This window comes from Zonotrichia leucophrys, chromosome 5 (genome assembly GCF_028769735.1).
Source record: "Zonotrichia leucophrys gambelii isolate GWCS_2022_RI chromosome 5, RI_Zleu_2.0, whole genome shotgun sequence".
Classification (NCBI taxonomy): Eukaryota; Metazoa; Chordata; class Aves; order Passeriformes; family Passerellidae; genus Zonotrichia; species Zonotrichia leucophrys.
The window spans coordinates 38,525,123-38,543,964 of record NC_088175.1 but is presented as its reverse complement, the minus strand read 5'-3'; the positions used below and the strand labels follow the sequence as shown (position 1 = coordinate 38,543,964).

The 18,842-nt window shown below is 39.9% G+C and overlaps 1 protein-coding gene across 2 annotated transcripts in view; it reads right to left on the bottom strand.

Annotated features, from left to right (window-relative positions):
• The window catches only part of SLC1A2 (solute carrier family 1 member 2), an 85,644-nt gene that overhangs the window by 9,951 nt on the left and 56,851 nt on the right, over positions 1 to 18,842 (bottom strand). The window contains exons 5-10 of one of the 2 annotated variants that reach the window (XR_010440467.1): positions 18,416 to 18,575; positions 15,327 to 15,453; positions 13,244 to 13,477; positions 12,315 to 12,509; positions 8,269 to 8,403; positions 52 to 2,826 (exon numbers count right to left, since the gene is read on the bottom strand). Coding sequence is in view for 1 of the 2 variants with exons in the window: in XM_064714534.1 (XP_064570604.1) it covers positions 2,595 to 2,826; positions 8,269 to 8,403; positions 12,315 to 12,509; positions 13,244 to 13,477; positions 15,327 to 15,453; positions 18,416 to 18,575 (1,083 nt within the window). In the remaining variant the exon portion in view is untranslated. The remainder of the gene's footprint in view (positions 1 to 51; positions 2,827 to 8,268; positions 8,404 to 12,314; positions 12,510 to 13,243; positions 13,478 to 15,326; positions 15,454 to 18,415; positions 18,576 to 18,842) is intronic. The other variant, XM_064714534.1, reaches the window with a different exon arrangement.

The following is an 18,842-nucleotide window of genomic DNA, read 5'->3' as shown; positions in this document are numbered from 1 at the left end:
GAGAATCTTTCATTTAATTCTAAATGGATGGTTTACTTTTTCCTAACTTACCTTGTAAGTTAACATCTTCAGCTTCAAATGAAAACTTAAAGACAGAGCTGAAATTCCCCATGCTGGATAAACAGGATGCATGGAAGCATTGGGACATGGAAACATGACAAAATGCACTGATTTTTGAAACAAAGTCAAGCTTTTTCTTAGATAATTGGAAGGGGAAAACATGCAAGTACAGGAATTACCAGCTTATTCAGAAATGAAAATCACACAGAGTCACCTGAAATATGATAATAAAAAAATACAAAAATATCATGCGATAACAACCACTCTAACCCCATACAAAGGTAAACTACTTATTAATTATGTACATTGACCATGCAAAATTATAAACTACTAGTGTTATACATGGAATATATTACAGAAAGTAAATAGAAAGGGCATGCTAGTAGATTAGCTTTTCCATATCCTGACCAGAGTTGCAGTAAGCTTTTCAACCCATCAGCACATTGGACAGGATGAAGAAATGGCTTTTCAAGTTTAACAGCTGGCTGTTTCAAAGCCCCAGATCCTACTCTCTGATGCCTTTGCAAGTCTGACACTTGGGAGTTGTAGACCACTTCAACATGATCCAAATGCTTTGCAAGCGCCAGCATATATTCATAGCTCATCAATTAGGTCACAACAACACATCCTTTTGGCAGCTTGCAGACAGAAAAGAGAAGTGACCTGCTCAAAGTTAGTCTTGTGCTCAATCCAGTAAAGCCTGGCTCTTTCCACGAGACTGAGACTGTAAGCAGAGCAAACCTAAAACAATTAAAAAGGACAAACATTTCTCGTTCATAAATCACTGGTCCCAAACTTGAATTAAAGGATGTGCTTAGGATGACATACAGCACCATTAATCCATGGCTTTGAGGCAATCTGTTGCCTCAGTTGAAGGAAATTATATCAGAAACTGAAGGAGAAAAAAAAGTGCAGCAAATACTGATTTCAGCAACAGGCTACTACTTTTTAACTTGACTTGGATTTGTCTGCAAATCTGAGAAACTGGGAGCAGACAAAACTATCAGTATTAAGTTCTGTAAACATAATCTTAAATCCAGCATTGTCTATTTAACTTAACAGTTTTAAAAAATTCCAAAAGAAGTTATCTAAAAAGAGTGTGTGTGCACATGTTCTTTCTTTCCAGTGTTTCTTTTTTTCTTCCAATTTTAATCCCTTGTGTCCTTGCCTTTTTTGAGAAATATAAATTAATGACAATTCTCAATTTTGTGTAAGCATGTATTCTCTTTCCATTTCCGATCTTATTTTTTAAATTTTCTAAATGGAAAAAGAGTGGATCTGAAGAGAAGGGAAGAGTCATATCAGAAAAAAGTATGGCTTTAAAAAAACCCTCTTCATTGAAACCTTGGAAAATTCAGGGGGAAATTAAAGATAAGATGAATGCTGTTTGTTTTTCTTTTCCTGAATTCAATATTATTTTTTTCCCCTGAAAATTCAGGTTTGGCCTGCATTCTCAGGAAGTAACCATTAAGAAAAAAAAAAATCATTCTAAACATTGTCAGCCAGGCTAGAGACAAGTGAAAATGACAGTATAGGATTATATTTCCAATGGAAATGGTGATCTGCTAATGAACTTAGTGCAGTCATTCACAGCTAGATACTGGCTCATTTGTGGCAACTGGGAGGTACGAGAGAATCTGTTTAGATAAATGGCTAAGATAGGCTGATTGGCAAATCCACTGTCTCAAAGACAGTGCACAGCATCAGACTGGAGCATTAATCAGTGCAAAAAAAAAAGAGAGTATGAAATCAGGAAAAAACACTATGAAATGAGAAGTTCCACCTTGTTTTACTTTCGTTTCTCCTCCTTTTCAAAATCTCTCTCTGGATTTTAAACAGCTCCATCCCAGTGGTGGGTTCTTAGTGAACTTTTAACCACTAACCTCCCGAGCTATCTTCACATTCAGCTGGTGGGGTTGCTCAAGCTCACTTCACTCTGATCAAGACATCATTATTAGTATTAATGTTGCATGTTAGTTACAGCAGGGTTACAGAAGGGAGAGAGTGTTTGTGCTTTAGTGCCTGGGGAAGGAACACTGGCAGAAGAGAAGCAGAAGCGTGCTGTGTGAGTGCAGGAGCATTCTCATGCCAAAGCGCATTCAACGTGTCGACCTCTCAACAGCATATCATGAAGGCAGTCAGCAAGTGACAACACCTGCATCTGAATTGCAGCCATCCTTCATTTGGGTTGGCAATTAAGTTCTCTGTTGCCACAGAAAATTAAGTAAATGTCCATAGAAGGTGATGCCATATTCTCTGTGCCTTGGCATATTCCATAATACGCTGCATCTTGCCTTTTGATATGTAAACAAAGTACATGATCTTTTCCCATCAAATGACAAGTTTTAAGAAGAGTGCAAAAAACCATCTTTTGAACTGCTCAAACACATTCAAAATGTCTGGGGTTCATGGACCTTGTTGTCACATTGTTATTTGCAGAACGATTTGAAAAATACATGCAGGTTAAAAAATAAGATAAAATAAAGCATGCAGTGCTATATACATGTCTCAATATCCATAAATGTGAAAGGTACCTTGCACTCATCTACCATGACTGAGTTGTGAGCTGCAAAAACACATTGGTTTGAGTTGTTTTCCCTATGATTTTTCATGTCGTCATAGATTGACTGAGTCTTGGTCATTTCAATGTCTTCATGCCCTTTATGATGGGAATCAATGGTGTCAAGTTCTGCCTTGGAAAGGTGGTAGACAATGCCAGCACCAAAAGAATCCCCCACTACATTGACTGACGTTCTCATCCGGTCCCTACAAAAGAAGGAAAAGGCAGAGGCTGAATGGCATGAGAGGAAGAAAAAGTAGGGCATGGCAGCCCTGTTCACGGTACAGTTACTGCATTTGTTTCAGGAAGCTTAAGGTATCTTTTTAAGAGAGATGGGAGCTTTCAAGGGAAATGGGAGAAGTTTGCTTTCCCATGGGACTTGTTCAAACTCCTATGTCCCAGCTGCTTGTTCTCATGGAATATGTCAAAGAATGTATGAATGTATGCTAGGTCACAGCCAAACTGCAGAGATGTGCTTTACTGAGATTCCCCATGCCTGCTTCTGGAGCTGGAGGTTTCAATATCATGGTGCCAGGCTCACACCCCTGCCCTTTATTTAATCTGAATTTATCAGAGCACTGAACTTAATGCAGCCAGAGAAAAGGATTTTGGTTCTGATGAGCTGATCTCATTTCTAGTTTGAGTTAACAAAAGGCCTGTCCCTTTACTCTTAGTGAGCAAATTACGGGGAACAAAAATGCCTGAAATATCTCCATAATGCTTAGGCTACTGAAGCTCCTCTCCTGGCACCATCTTTACAGATGGCCATCTGTTGGTGTGGCAGCATGCCCACTCACACTACGTGTGCCAGAGCTTGGCATATGAGCAACCCAAATATAGGTCATGGCCTACAAAATTATGAGCCTGTGACAGCATTTCACTAACGAGTGCCCCTTGTTGTAGGAGAGTGTCAACAGAGGCTAACATGCTTCATTACAAAGAAATATGTTTGTTGGCACTTTCTGGACAGGATGCCATTAAACAGACATGCTGCCTTTCTCCTGTCTTGTCTTTAGTGTGGCTCTATCTGACAACAGTGAAGTCACAGCTGTGGATTTTCCCTGACTTCAGAATTCTGCCCCAAACCTGACAAAAATTCTGCAAAAACAGGAGCTGGGTCCTGCTGTCTTTCCTGCTGTAGGAAAAAAAAAAAAATCATTTATAATCTCTTTTGCCTCTTCATATCTGCACTAAACATAAAACTCCTAAAAACCTTCTGACCAAGGGTTGCAAATTAAACCGACTGAAAGCAGCCAAGTCTAGCTCTGCCAAATAGGTCAGAGAAGTGATTACACTGATTAATTCTCAGAAGTATATTTATGAAGATTCATTTACACAAAATGGCCAGGTTGAACAGTGTGCACATTTGCCAAGTGACAAAAGCTAGCATGTAAGACCTCATTTCCCAAGAGAGCAATTAATTTCAAAACAACCTTTCTAGTATTTCTAGTACTAGATTTGTGTGACATCTTCTTTTTCTGTAGAACACCAAGAAGAAAACATCTAAATATATAATGTCTCAACTGGTAAACGTTCATTATTCATGTTTATTCATGACCATATCAAATTTTGAGCACATTCTAACATCTGTGCTTTGCATATCAGTACATCTTCCTTTCTCATCTGTGGAATTACAGTCCCATTCAAGTTTCTCCTCTCCCTCTCAACATTATCATGCTTACATATTTACAGAATGTGTGGTGTAATATCTTTGCTGAAGCAGTTAATATTCTGTTTTCTGGCTTCAAAAGAATATCCAGAAGGGGAAACCCTTTACAGTAATTCCCTCGAGAAACAAACCAAGAACTTATAGAAGGAAAACATCCTTCCAGTTTTGCTTCATGCAAATTAAATGCTTTATACAGTTCTCATCCAATGCCTGTGAAAATACCTATTTTAAACCTGGTCAGAGTGGTAGAATAGGAAAATAAAACTTTCTGGCATGATTTTTAATTAAGACCATTAAATACACTGAACCTGGCAACACAACTCTTCAAAAAGAACACCTACTTAATTTTTTTGCATGAGTGGTGTTAAATTTGGAAAGGATTCACTGATGCCAGATGACAGAGGGATAGTATAGCACGCCAAAAAACCAAGGTGGAGAGAATACATAAGTATAATTGAGGCAGAATTCAAATTCTGGAAGGGTCATTTGAGGAGATGCTCCAGCTTGTGCACACGTACTACAAGCTGAGAGATAAAGCAATACAAACTGCACGCTGATGCACAATGTGTTACACTGCGCGATCCGAAGGAAAAAAGGAAGGTCCTTTCCACAGAAACAGCAAAGTCTCAGCTGTCAGGAATCAACAGCAAAGTGTCACTGACCTCTTTTGGGGCAAAGAACACCCTATGAAGAACAAAGACAATTGCATTTACTCTTTTGTTAAAACCATCCAACCAATTAATTCCAGGCAAGTGGGATGACGTAAACAAAACAAATATAGGAAAGTTGCAGTCTAGACCATTTTCATTACATCCAGACTTCACCTGAGTCTGAATATTCTGACTCTGATCTAAGCCAAGGCTTAGGTCAGAGTCAGAATATTCAGACCCAGAGTCAGAACTGAAGCAATCTTTTTCTGAGTTACTGAATGAAGGTTTAAGTACTGGATCAGCTGCCCAAGCTTATTTTCCCTAATTCCGCTCTCTTTGCTGCAAAATACCACTAATCTGGTAACACTGATATTTGCTAAGCTTGTCAGCTCACATCTGGAGAGTACCCAGTTTGCAGCTCAAGCAAAATAAGCTCATTTTATTCCATCTGTTGGCATATATTTGCTGTCCTGTTAAATGTCACTGCTGTGTTGTGCTTTCTTTTAAACCGTAATAGAGTCTGTAAGAGTTGTGAAATCCCAGGAAACTTGCCTGGTTGAAAGAGCTAACACTGGGTATGCATGCATGGGAGGCAGAAAAATGGAACAACCCAACAGATACTGGAGAGGCTTGAGAAAAAAATCAATATGGAAACCTTTCAGCTCGTTTGAAGGAGAGAATGTCAAGTTTAGGATTTGACATAGTGTGATCTTTGTGTTACACAATAACCAAATTATGCAAAACTGGTTTTGGTAAGACCACATTTTCAGATGGTGGTAGTACTGTAAAATCAGCTGATGTTCTGATATTTGCTTTTGTCCACAATAATGAAAAATTCATAGAGTAGAATATTTTTTTAAAACCTTTTTTATCTGAAATTGAAATGTTATTGAAGGGATGTTCTAAGTATTTGTACATGGCTGGTTGCATTTACTCATGGGTCCCAGAAAACTGGCTGGAATTGGGTCTTAAATATTTAATTAACTTTCGCTTCTACATTCTGTTAGAAATACTGTTGTAACATTATTCCATGCTTGTAGGTAAATAAAATGTGTTTTTACATTTCATTTCAGATATTCTTTAGGTGTGGTTTGTGTGTGCAAAAGCTTGCTCAGAATTTGGCCTATGTTCCTTTTCTTAATATAGCTATATCAGCAGCATCATTTTTCATAGTTCATTAGATCATTGTGGCTACCATAACACAGCCACTGGAAGATGGAAAATGAAGCTATCAGTTGTTGAACATAGATTAATAAGTACAGTGGCATGACACAGAGCTTTTCACCTCTTCTTTTATCTCTTTTTCTTTTACCTCTCAGTTCTGAATCACGGTGCACTGGCACTGCTGATCAGCAGGCCATGAGGATCCAAACCCAACCATTTGGGCTGAAAGTTCCCTTGCCTTCCATTTATTTTGGAAAGACATCTTGAAGTATTTCTTTCAGAATTCCTATCCTTCCTATTCCTACATTCATCATGGCTACAGCTGCTCAGTACAGAAGTTTTTATTTCTTAAGCAAGGTTGGATTAGCCAGTGGGGACAATGCTGCTGAAATGCAACACCCACTAGTGGATCAGAACTGCTGATAAACTTACAGCTCTGGAGCTTGCCAGAGTTAGCAGAGCTTCTCAGTCCACAGGAATATTTTAAAAATACATTTCTCTAAAAAACCAAGCAAACCACAGGCCTCTTTTGCACATCCTCCTACCAGCTGCAGAAACCTACCTATTTGCCTTACTCGGAGAGTGAAGAAAGCCAGATATTTAAAACATATTTTTATATAATTTTTCTCGCCTTCTTCCAGCTGCAGATTCCTGTACCGCTTTCCTGTTTTCGACTATGACATCATAAATATAATAAACCCACTGAATATCACATCTTTCCCTATGCCTGCTGTATCTTCTCATTTCACCATTCTCCATCATGATATCATGAGATTCAGCTATAAATAAATAATCTAAGTCAAGTTTTCCCTTTGCCTCCTCAAGCTGTAAATTCCTTTTTCTTTCTTCCCTGAAGCAGAAATCAGCTGCATGTTATCCTTCAAAATTCTTAGTGACAGATAGACCATGCCAGTAGACCCAAAATACATGCCAGAGGATTGATTTCGTTTCTTCAATTCTTCTCAATTCTCCAAGACATAATGACAGAAAATTAAACTTCTATTTTATCTGCACAGGTACATTCTCAACTCTGCTATTTCTCCTTGCATAATTTTGGTTGTATATCTGGAACTGAAAGTTACCAGAAGCAGGCAGCTGAGGCTGCAAGTGAGAACACATAAATAGTGCAGTTACATTTATGTCTTCCTTTCTGGGCACCACAGCTGGAACAACAAAAACAAATGTCTTTACTATTTCAAAGGATATTATGGGAGAGCTGGCTGTTGGCCAGAATAAACCAGAATACACTGTGCTGCAGCAGTACAGGACAATACAAAAGTGTCTCTAGAGGCCAGTACAACTTAAGGGCTACTGAGTCTCTTTCAGTCTCTGTCATCTCTGCCCAGATGACAGAAGGATATCCCAGCTGTCAAATTACAGCAAGAGAAAGGATGTGGCCTGGCATATCCTCTGTCTGTATTTACAGCTTCTGCATTCAAGTGTTGAAGACCAGTAGCCTCAGAAAACTATATGTGGGTTAGCAGTTTCTCACTGGAGGACCTGCAATGGCACTGGAGGACTTTGATCACAAGTTCTTGGAAATGAAAGCCATTCTTTCTAGTCTGAATGATCTGTCAGTAAAATGAAACTAGGGAATTACCTTCTTTATTTCAGTTTTCATTCTTATTTGTCTTTGGTCTTTGTCCTACCCTGGAACAGACTCTTTTTAAAGGTATTTTACTTTCTTATATACACAAATAAATCAACTTTTGTTCCTACAAGTATAAAACATTTGGCATTACAAGTGCCCACATCTCTCTATAACCTGCTGGCAGCATCCTGATGGAACTTGCATTTTCAGCGTTCATCCTTCATTTTAGACCAGAACTATAACAAATGGAAATATGAAAGCAAAGATTAGAAAACTGCTCTTGAGTGATGGAAAGGCAACATTAGGGAGAAGATAATACAAAACTGTGAGCTCACAAGTGTGCCAAGGAGACCCTTGGCTCATGGAAACTGACTTCAGTAGCTCTGTAACAGTTTGTAACAGCTGAAAAGCTGCTTTCAGTGTCTTCTACTTCACTGAACAGCCCATTTCCTCCTTTGGCTTATCTGTAGAGAAGAGACTTGCAGTTCTTTAAAAGCAATGGTTGTAAAGCACTGTGGACAAACATTATTTCACTGCCTTTTCTGCACTGAGCAGCAGCACCAGCACAACTTACAGAAGCCAGTCAACAGCAACAAGCAGACTGATGTCCTGGGTGGGGAGACCCACGGCAGTCAGGATCAGCAGCATGGTGACGAGTCCCGCGCTGGGAATGCTGGCAGCTCCAACACTCGCAAGGGTGGCGGTCAAACTGCAAAACCAAACATCAAATGGGAGCAGCAGGAAGAGAACACACACTTTGCTTGCATACTCATGGGACCATTAGGAAGGCCATATTTTTAATGCGTTCTTCCCATAAAGCACAACTAAATGCTAAATTAAGGTAAGCTCAGGTGTTGTGTTGTAAACACAACACTCTTGTGTTTCTCCAGGAATATTTTTAGGGGACTCCAGATTGATGGGGTTTGTTCCGAGAGTTAGAAGAGGGGTGTCTATAAGCTAGTTATGACATTCAAATCTGTGTTGTGATGTTTTCTAAACTCGACAAACTCATCCAGGGTTTTGAATCCTGAGTTTTGACCATCCCAACATGCCAAAGTTTGGTGACTACAGGTTGAATTTTCAGGGTGATTCATTTCTGTTTATTTATGTTACCTGAAGACTGGATTGTGAGTTAAAGGCTGAGAGAAAGCAGTTATTATTAAATACAGAAGAATAAAAGTCTGGTATCCAGAACCCCAAAATAGTTTGTCTACCAAGCCTAGATACAAATCAGCCTAGATGAAAGAGCAAAATTGATGTGATTCTTTCATAAATCCAAACCTGTGTTTGTTTTTGCCTCATATATTTTGATGAAGATCAGTAGAGTGAATGTCTGAGCTTCAAATATTTAGAAAAATACAACAGAGACCATAACAAATATCAACATCATTGGGCAGTCTTATAAAGAATGGAAAATAAATTTGTCAGAGAGCAAGTCAAGGGGAGAAAAACAGGGAAGAGGAGAGGGAGAGGAGGAAGGTAAATAGGTAAATAAAAAGGAAAGCAGGTGAGAGGGACAATTTAGATTTTTGTTTATGCCTTGCTTATGCCATACATGAGGTGAAAAACTCCTACAGGGTCTGTATGCATGCTGAGAGCCCTAACACATGCCAGGTGTTAGGGAGGCAGAAAATGGAGGGATGCTCTGTCTCTGAGGGGACTGCATCTGGCAGCCAGTCAGGGCAGAGAAAAGTCCCACAGCTGGGCTGCCCAGGAATAAATGCTGGGAAATGGGGATGTGGGTGGCACCTTAGCTCCTGAAAGCAAGAACTGTGCCACAGCAGGTCCCATTTCCTTTGGGCTTCCTGGAGGGACCGGGAGCTCACCCCACCACTGGTACCCAACAAATCTGAAAGTGTGGGAGCGGCTCACAGCTGGTCTGTGAGTCAGAAAGGATTAGTGAAAGAGAAGGAGCTGATAAGAGCTGCCTTTGCTCCTGAAAGGAGCTTTATCAAGGCTGTCAGCATGGAAACTAAGGAGAGAGAAAGAGAGAGAGATAAATGAGGGGCAGGCTGCCTTGCTCCAATGAATATTATGTTGATTTACTCTGACCAATGAATGAGTATAAACTTTGTGAAAGAGTATAAAAATACAGCATGCTGTAAAATAAATACAGAGAAGCCTTCTTAATTACAGTATGTTCTTCAGTTTGTTATGACTGCTCGACAACGACAAAAGTGCTTCCAATACAGAAGTAGGGGAGAACAGACTCTGCAGGAAATACTTGCCCATTAGCCCCAGAACTCATCTGTGAGGATGTTAGCCTGATTTAGATCTGCCAGATGCTGTCTGGCTGGGTCTGACCTAGGCTGCAGTGTGTCTGTCAGGTGTCTGGGTTAGAGTGCAGCCTGGCTCACTAAACACCCAGATAGGCCCAGCAGATGTGCAGGCAGGATGCTCTGCTCTGCTGTCAGGCTTTGCACGTGATGCCAGGTCCTCAGACACTTCCAGCCTAAACTGGTGAGGGATTCCTTCCAAACTCTGTGAGCAAATGCTCCTGCCTGCCTTCCCACAGTAAAGCAGTACTTAACAGACCTGGAGGGGAATAAAGCTAGCAGAGTTCAGAACTAAACAGAACCTGTCTTAGCTACCAAGATCACCCCTTCCCAAAGAACACAGAAAAGCAGAGGAATTAAATGACCAGGATGAAGTAACTAAGGCTGGTCAAAGGCTAGTTAAGTCTTTATGAGGTTATGTCTGAGTCATTTGAATATTGTCAGCATCACAAAGTGCCTATTCCAGAAAAAACCTAATAATCTTTCCTTCATTTGTATTGTAATCTCAAGAGACAGCTCTTGTCATATTGCTATAGCAAAAATTTATGAAGAGGGAAAGCAGTGGTTTTACAAATCAACCAAAGTTGCTCCCTGCTTTGTAAATGTCAGTTGCAAAGCTGGATACACCAGCCTTGAAATGGTGAGATCAGGAAGAGCCAATTGCTCAATCCCTCAGAGAAAGAGAAGATGAGTAACTCAGGTTCAAGCCTACCAAATCTCCTGGACAACAGCAGATTCCTGATTTGAATTCCCTTGGTCTCAATTTAGTTTAATATGTGGCATCTCTGAAATGACGGTTTCCAGTTTTAGGAACAAATATGGATCATGCAGGTCTAGCATCTGCCTTCATTAGAAGCAGCCCTGAAAACCCTTTACAAACTTGGCTTTACTATTTCAGGAGTCAGGGCAGGAAGTAAACAAATGGAAAGTGTGGAACTAGTATAGCTGGGCAAGAAACACAGAATTAGACAACCCTTTGAAGGAGTTTCTTTAGTGTTAAAAAGGTTTAATAAAAGAAAACTGTGTGGGTGAAAACGACAGGAAGAAGACAAACTTGGCAGCCTTCACTTGTGGTTTCCATTTTAACTATTCAAAATGTCAGACCTGCTGTCTTCATCAAGTTAAAACTCCCTTACAGTAAACAGCCTTCAATCACTCTTATCCTTTTTTAATGGGTGCTTTCTTCCGGATAAGACAATTTGATATGAAAAGACTACATTTAATATTTGCTGGGTTAGAGATAAAAGGTCTGGGAGTATCCAAACCATGCCACAGACAATCTCACCCTCAGGATGGGCTATTCTCAGTTCATTATTTTTTTCCTGTTCACCAAAGTCACAGAAAAAGTACAGGAAAATGTAAACACATAGAAAGATTTTTTAGGTATAACTTTTTCTTGTAGTGTATATAAACAGATATAATTCTAGAAAGTGAATGGCCCATACATGAGTTGTAGCACACCCCTAAACAAACAAAAAAAATAATTTCATTGGACAGAGAATGCTTCATATTAGAATTGACATTGTTTTTTGTGCTGGTTTTGGCTGCAGTAGAATTAATTTCCTTCACAGTGACTGGTATAGAGTTGTGTTTTGGATTTGTGCTGAGCACAGGGTTGATAATGCAGAGATGATTTGTTATTGCTGAGCAGGGCTCACACAGAGCCGAGGCCTTTTCTGCTTTCCATGCTGCCATGGTGGGGAGGGAGCTGGGGGTGCAGGGGAGGAGACACAGCTGGCACAGGTGACCCCAGCTGACCAAAGGGACATTCCACACCACGTGTGTGTGGAATCATCAGTGCATAAAGTGGGAGGAAGAAGGAGAAAAGGGGAGTTTGGAGGGATGTCCTTTGTCTTCCCAAGTGACTGTCACAGGTGGTGGAGCCCTGCTGTCCTGGAGGTGGCTGAGCACCTGCTCACCTGTGGGAGGTAGTGGATAACTCCTTGGTTTTCTTTGCTTGTGGGCACTATTTCTGCTTTCCCAATTGAACTATTGCTATCTCAGCCCATGAGTTTTCTTTTACCTTTGATATTCTGTTCCTGATCCCGCTGGTGAGGGAGTGAGTGAGTGGCTGTGTGGGGTTTGGTATCCACACAGAGTTAAACCATGACAATTGTCAACTGTAGAAGTGTAAAACACCAGCGTGCACTATGGCTGCAAATACAGAAAACACACCACCAGAGAACCAGGAGTCATATATAAAACATCCATTTGCATATCATTATTAGAAATCCACGGATTTCATACTGAATCCAACTGAGACAACTCAGCTACTGAGAAGACACCCAACCCAAAGCATTCACATTTTACAGTCTGTAGAAACAAAGGACTCTTTTGAACTGACCTCACAGTAACTATCTGGCCCCCATCCAGGTCAATTCCATTCATCTGTGCTATGAAGATGGCAGCCACAGCTTCATAAAGGGCAGTTCCATCCATGTTAATAGTTGCTCCAACAGGAAGAACAAACCTTGTTACACGCTTATCAATGCCGAGATTTTCTTCAAGACACCGGAATGTGACGGGTAATGTTCCAGCACTAGGGAGAGAAAGCAAAAAACACAAAGAAGTCATAATTAAAATCAATATAACACATACACGTAAGGGAGAAAAATGAGAAATTCTAATACCATTGTTTATATTTTCTACTTCCACCTTCTGCTGTGATTTAAGCCTTTTTTAGACAATTTTTAAACTAGGCCTACATTTAACTGGAAGTGGGACTGTAGCCAAGACATGAACGAGGCTTGATGTAGGATGAGAGCTTGAGAGCGCCTGGATGAATGCTCAGCTTTTCACTGAAGCCCAATTATTTTGCCAAAATTGATTAAAATACAAACAGAGAGGTTTTTTTCCTTTATTTTGTGAAACCTAGAAATGTTTGTTTTTTTCTTTCTTGAATGCAATGAGACTGGTCTTAACATGCTCTGAAAAGAAAAAGAATTATCACTTTTCCTAGTTGAGGAAACAAGCACAGAATTAACACAATTTGCACAAGTGATTAGACAAATGGCAGAAAAGAAAAAAAAAAAAAGAAGAAAAAAAAAGTGGGTCTCTCAGATGTCTGCAGGTCTCTGCAGAGATACAGCCTCTCTAGAGAATCCTGAAGGCAAGTGGTATTTTGATTTATTTAAACATGGTTGTATTACAAATAGTTTTCATTCAATGGCACAAAATGATTTTGCAGTGAAGGTTAGAAAAGTAGCTGTACTTCCTAACCAGCAGGTAATAATCTGCCAAAAAATAAAGCACACTGGTATTTCTCAGGTGTACCTGGAAGCCGTGCCTAGTGCTGTGATCCACGCCTGGAAAATCCCAGCAAGGAATGAAAATGGGCTTTTCCTTGTTATCACAAAGTAGAGCAGAGGCAGGAAGATCCCTCCATGGATGACAAGACCCACAATCACAGTGACCATGTACATGCCAAGCTGTCTAGCAACTACTTCCAGGTCCTTGATTGCAATGATTTTTCCACAGATGAGGCAAGCAATACCCAACGGGGAGTACCTGGAGAAAGAAACAAGCATAGGCAGAATCATCTTTGCAGTGCAGTCATAGAAACTGTGCTGAGCAAAACACAGAGTGGAGAAGAGCAGGGAGCTTTCAGGCTCAGCAGCGAGGTGCACGTCAAGAAGTGATGGAAATTCAAGGGATAGTTTTCACATATTTTTTAAAAACAATGGACATCTCCAGCAAATTACCCATATACTTCATTTTCCATCTATCAAATTGAACATGCCTTTCCTGAATAGCTCTCAATCCTAAAATAACACTGGACAAGAATATGATAATGTTACACAGGCTTGTATCATTGTAAAGAATGGTGCAGATTTGTTCTTAAAATGTAACTTTTACAACCCACTGTTTATTTGGTTTCAGGAGGTTGCATTATTTACTTCAGTTAAACCGTTTGTTGAAATAGTTCACATTTGTTGAAATGAACTGTTTATATCTTGAAGCCTGGAAATGTTTCCACTATGTTCTTTCAATAATTCAGACAAATGCTTTTTAATTTATGGATTCTTCATTAATTATGTACTTTTGTTACTTAGCGTAGGGGTTTTGTCTCGTCAATCATTAGAACAATACAAAGGAAACAGATTTTTAGAATAAAAGTGCTTCCTGGTTTTTGTTAGAATATCTCATGGTTTCTCAAGCAGTGTGCCCAAAGCCTGGAAGCCTTCAATCACTCCAAATGCAAGGCCAGCTGTTACACCACTTATCATAAAATGCCACGTTTCAGTGAACTTAACAAAGTGCAGTTCTTACGGAGAGTTACATGTTGTCAGAGCCAGATGTCTGTTTTGTTTTATGCTTGTGTAGCAATGCCATGTTCCTGAGAGTCTCTAGGTGCCATGGGAGTTGCAGATGTCTGTGCTGAGCAATCATAAACCAAACAGAATGTAACTCTGCATAAGGAAGTGCTTTTTTCTTTATAAACACACACTAAAATCCCCTTGCTTCTGGCTTCAACAAATCTCTAAAAATTCTAAACAGAGATGAACAAAAGGAATTCCCAACATCAATTTCCTTTTTTCATGAGAAGAGAAATAAAAATCACATCAATAAAAAATAAATATTTACAGTGAATTTCTTGAAACTTGAAAGATTTCCTGCTGTTGCAACACTGACTACTAGAGAATATTTATATTGTAGGCAGGGTATTACATCTTGGGTCTACCAAATGGTGCTAAATAACAGTAAATTCTAGCTCCTGGAGGGTTATGGGGGTTATGACTTTCTTAAGGGCAAGTCAGGCCCCATTATTACAAACAGGTATACTTCAAAAAGAGGGCAGATATCTTCCAGGGACCCCATTGCAGCAAGGTTGTAAGACATTCTGCAGAAACTATGAGTGAAAGGATTACACATCACTGAAAACTACTGGAATTTTTTTTGATGCTAAAGTATTTTTACTAAAGAAGACCATGAATAAAGTGTGTCTACTGGCTTTTTTTTTTGTAATTAAACCTTCTAGGAAATACCCTGGGATTATGCTAACCTCCCAGGAAGATTGGGATACTCTTGTGTGGGCCATTCTTACTTGCTGAGGTGTTCTCCTCTATAATGAACTTCCACAGTCAATGTGGCATTTGAAGGCCTTTCCTGGTACATGCATTGTATTTCAGCACACAAAGAACAGAATCTCTTCAGAAATGTTCCAAGATGGGTCCTAAATAATCCTCACCAAATGGAAATAATGCTGCTGTGGTTCTAATATATCTTTCAAGGCTTTAGAAAGTCAACTATTTAATTACACCATTTACTATCAAACTGGCATCACTATATCCAAGTTTTATAAGGACTTTTTTTTAAAATTACTTTTTTGTTCTGTGAGTTAGAACTACAAACTTACCACATGATCATGGTTACTAACTTCATTACAATCTCATTCAGGATGTTGAAGAAATCCACCATCATCTTGGCCTGTTCTCCCATTTTCCCCATAGCAATGCCAAAAGCAATAAAGAATCCTATCAAACCTGTTGGGAAAAATTGCAAGACAAAAAAAGAAGGCTCTTAGGAGTTTTTGCACTTAGTCAATGTCTTGATGCTACCTGCAAATCCAGATTTCACAGAAACACAGAATCACAGTTTAGGTAAACTTGGAAAGGACCACAGTGGGTCATCTGGTCCAAGCTCCCTGCTCAAGCAGGGTCATCCTAGAGCACATTACTCAGGATATCAGAACTACAGGGTATTACAAATGTCTTGGGACTTTTTAATATGCACTCATGCTCAACTACCATAATCAATTCCAGAAAATCTTTTATTCTTCAATGTTTTACTAATTTCACAGCCCAATTACAGTTTTCTTGGTTTTTTTTTCCTGTATTGATCTGATCATCAAAAAATACATATACAGTAATCTTCCAGTGCCATTCAGCTATTAGAAACCTCATGAACCCTGGCAAATGGGAAAGGTAACATAGTGCTGTACTGTAATTCCATTGTTAAAAGAGTTTCTAGAAACCAAGAGGAATTTTCTCAGGCTTTACAAAAGTGTCTTGACAGACCAATTAGTCCTGGAGTACAGGGAAATGCAAAGTAGCCCAAGAACTTTTGTAGGGCAGAAGTATTCCTGTTAAATGAAGAAGGTAGAGGTGGGAGGAGAAGGTGGGTATTGCATTTAACCACAGAACTCCCAATAAGCAGGTTAACCTCACTGAAAATTCTATCAGTTGATACAAAATTGTAGCACTGAAAATGGGTAACATTTGGCTCCAAATATAGATTTATCTGGAGTATTGGACTATCAGTGTGAGGAAACAATGGATGCATCTGTCATGGATTACTTTGGAGCTGTTTCTTCAATGCTAACCTTTTATATCCAGAAATTTTCAGTGCCCAGGGCTGGATTATTAACTGATACTGACAGATAGTTTGAATCTTCAGCCATTCTTTGAGGCTAATTTTTCAGTCATGATATGAGTCCAGTATTTAACAAATCTGTAAACTACTCTGGGAAATTCCTATGAAAGAAACCTATTGGGACACAAAAACATTCAAGATAAGGGAATACGAGCTGCCAATACCCTGGGAAAAGACAGGCTGTCCCATATCTTCACACTGGGTTTAGCAACCAGATTTTTTTCTTCTTTTTTTTTTTTAATCCAGTTTCCTGTATACAAAGTCATTCTTTAGAACCAAGCTATCTTTGTTGAGTGAGTTGAATAGGGAAGTGAAGCATATGTTTGTGTGCCACAGAGCGTAGAGAAATGATGAAAAGCTTTTCAAAGACCAAGTTACTTCCTGGAATTCAGAATCTGCATTAGAAAATGTTAATAGGTAGTTTTGTTCATTAATTCCAAATGAGCTGTTGTGTTAGTCATGAGAGTCAGATTGGTTCCTATTTGCAGGAATTTGCCTGGCTTGTACAGATTATCCAAACTGGATGGCAATTCCCACAATATTTTCATTTCTTCATTCAAAATCAAACCCACAACAAACCAACCCAAAAAACTCAAGAACATTTGAGAGTCATTGGTCAAAACACCACAGCAAATTCCCCAGCTATATTGTCTATTTCTTTTCTACAGGAATTGTATTCAGCCTTTTCTTATCCATGACAGAGCCTACACAAAACAAGCCCAACATTAAGGGCAATGCATCTCTCACTCAAAACAACTGTTTCATTTTAATGCATAAAGAGAATTCCTGGAGAGAAAAAAACAGGTGAGGGTAAAGAGCATTGGCAATGAGCTTCTGCCTCATGCCTGGTGCAAAATGCCAACTTGCAGCTCTGAAAGTGGCTCCTCTGCCCACAGATGCTGAACGGAACGAGAGTCACGAAAGCAGGCAGGATACAGGGCTCTTGTAGAGCAGGCTGCTTCACAGAAAAACAAGACCAGCTTACAGATGCTATCATCTCCCCTGTATCTAAGCAAAGCAGCCAGCCAACTCACCAACACCTCAGGAAGGTCTGCAGACAGCACTGTGTCAGCAAGAGCTGTTCAGCAGCTGAAAGAGGCCATTTGCCCTTCAAAGATTATGGCCTAGTGGTGAGAGAAAGCAGGGGATTAGGTACCCCAACAGAGTGTCCCACTTTGAGGACACCTATAGACAGGGAGGTGTCAGCCTCAGCCTTGTGGATGTGCTGTCACAGAGCATCTTCAAGCGTAGGTGTGAGGCTACAAATTGAGAGCTAATCTGTGACTGACTTCACCCACATACAGAAAGGAAGGAGTTGAAGGAGGAGCACTCCTCTCTCAGATGAAAAAAACAGGGACTCTAGACACAGAAGAGAAAATAGAAGTGGTGTGGAAGCTGTTTGTTTCTCATGTGCCCCCATCCCAGACTGAACAGTTGCTTCAGGAAGGGGTGGGAGATAGGCAAAGTTTTCCTACCACCTCCACTTGCTGGCTTGTTCAGACAAGATGGCATGATGGCAATTGCAGCTGGTAAAGGTCAGCAGCCAAGATGAAAGGAGGAGGGAGTTGTGACTCAGAAATGTGTCAAGCCTTTCTGGGAATTTTCTTGGGTGGTGTGGTTCACACTCCACCTCTCACTTCAGGCTCTGCCTCAAGCCAAATTAGTTCAGCACACCCAAGACAGCTACTGGAAACCACTTGGATCCATCAGGGGGTGTGTGAAGCACTGGCTCTTGAAGCTCTTCCCCCATACTGTTTTGCCAATATGCATTAGTATTAGCCTAGGTCAGCTTCTTCTAGGATGAAAGGATATTTTGGATAGCTCCTACATGCTTTGCCACTGTACTCCTCCAATTCATAACCACAAAGCTGCCAATCCAGAACAATTCACTTGCTGGTTTCTGTGATATCTCAGAGACCCATGGACAGCCATTAGATGATAACATTTGATGATTATCTAGAGAGACTAAACGTGCACTGAAGACCAGATCAAACAGCATTGACTACCTAGCCATAGCAAAAAGCTGTGACATACATCTCATGTACATATTTGACAGGCAGGAAATTTTCTTACCCAGGACATTCATGCCATCCTTAAATTCCAGTCCCTTCTTAATGACCATCTGGGCTTCAGGTGCTGCTGTCTCATTCACCATAGCAATAGCAGAATCAGTGACATTAGGTGGCTCTTCAACAGGTAGTGGCACCAGCACTCTCTTGGTGACAGTTTGGATCTGAAGGGAGGATGAGAATGGAAATAGTCGGAATGCATCCATATGGTAGACAAGGAATTAATAATAAAAAGTCTTCACTTGGCATTCCAGGGAACTATATTTTTAAAGGATTAGATATGCATTTCACAGCCTCTTAACCCTTCTTCCAAAACTAAGTTTATTTTTCAACAGTTTCAAGTGCTACAAAGTACTGGGGATCTTCCTCATAACTCTAGTGTGAAAAGTATGGCAAAAGCATGTTTTTTATCACTACAATGAAACATTTTA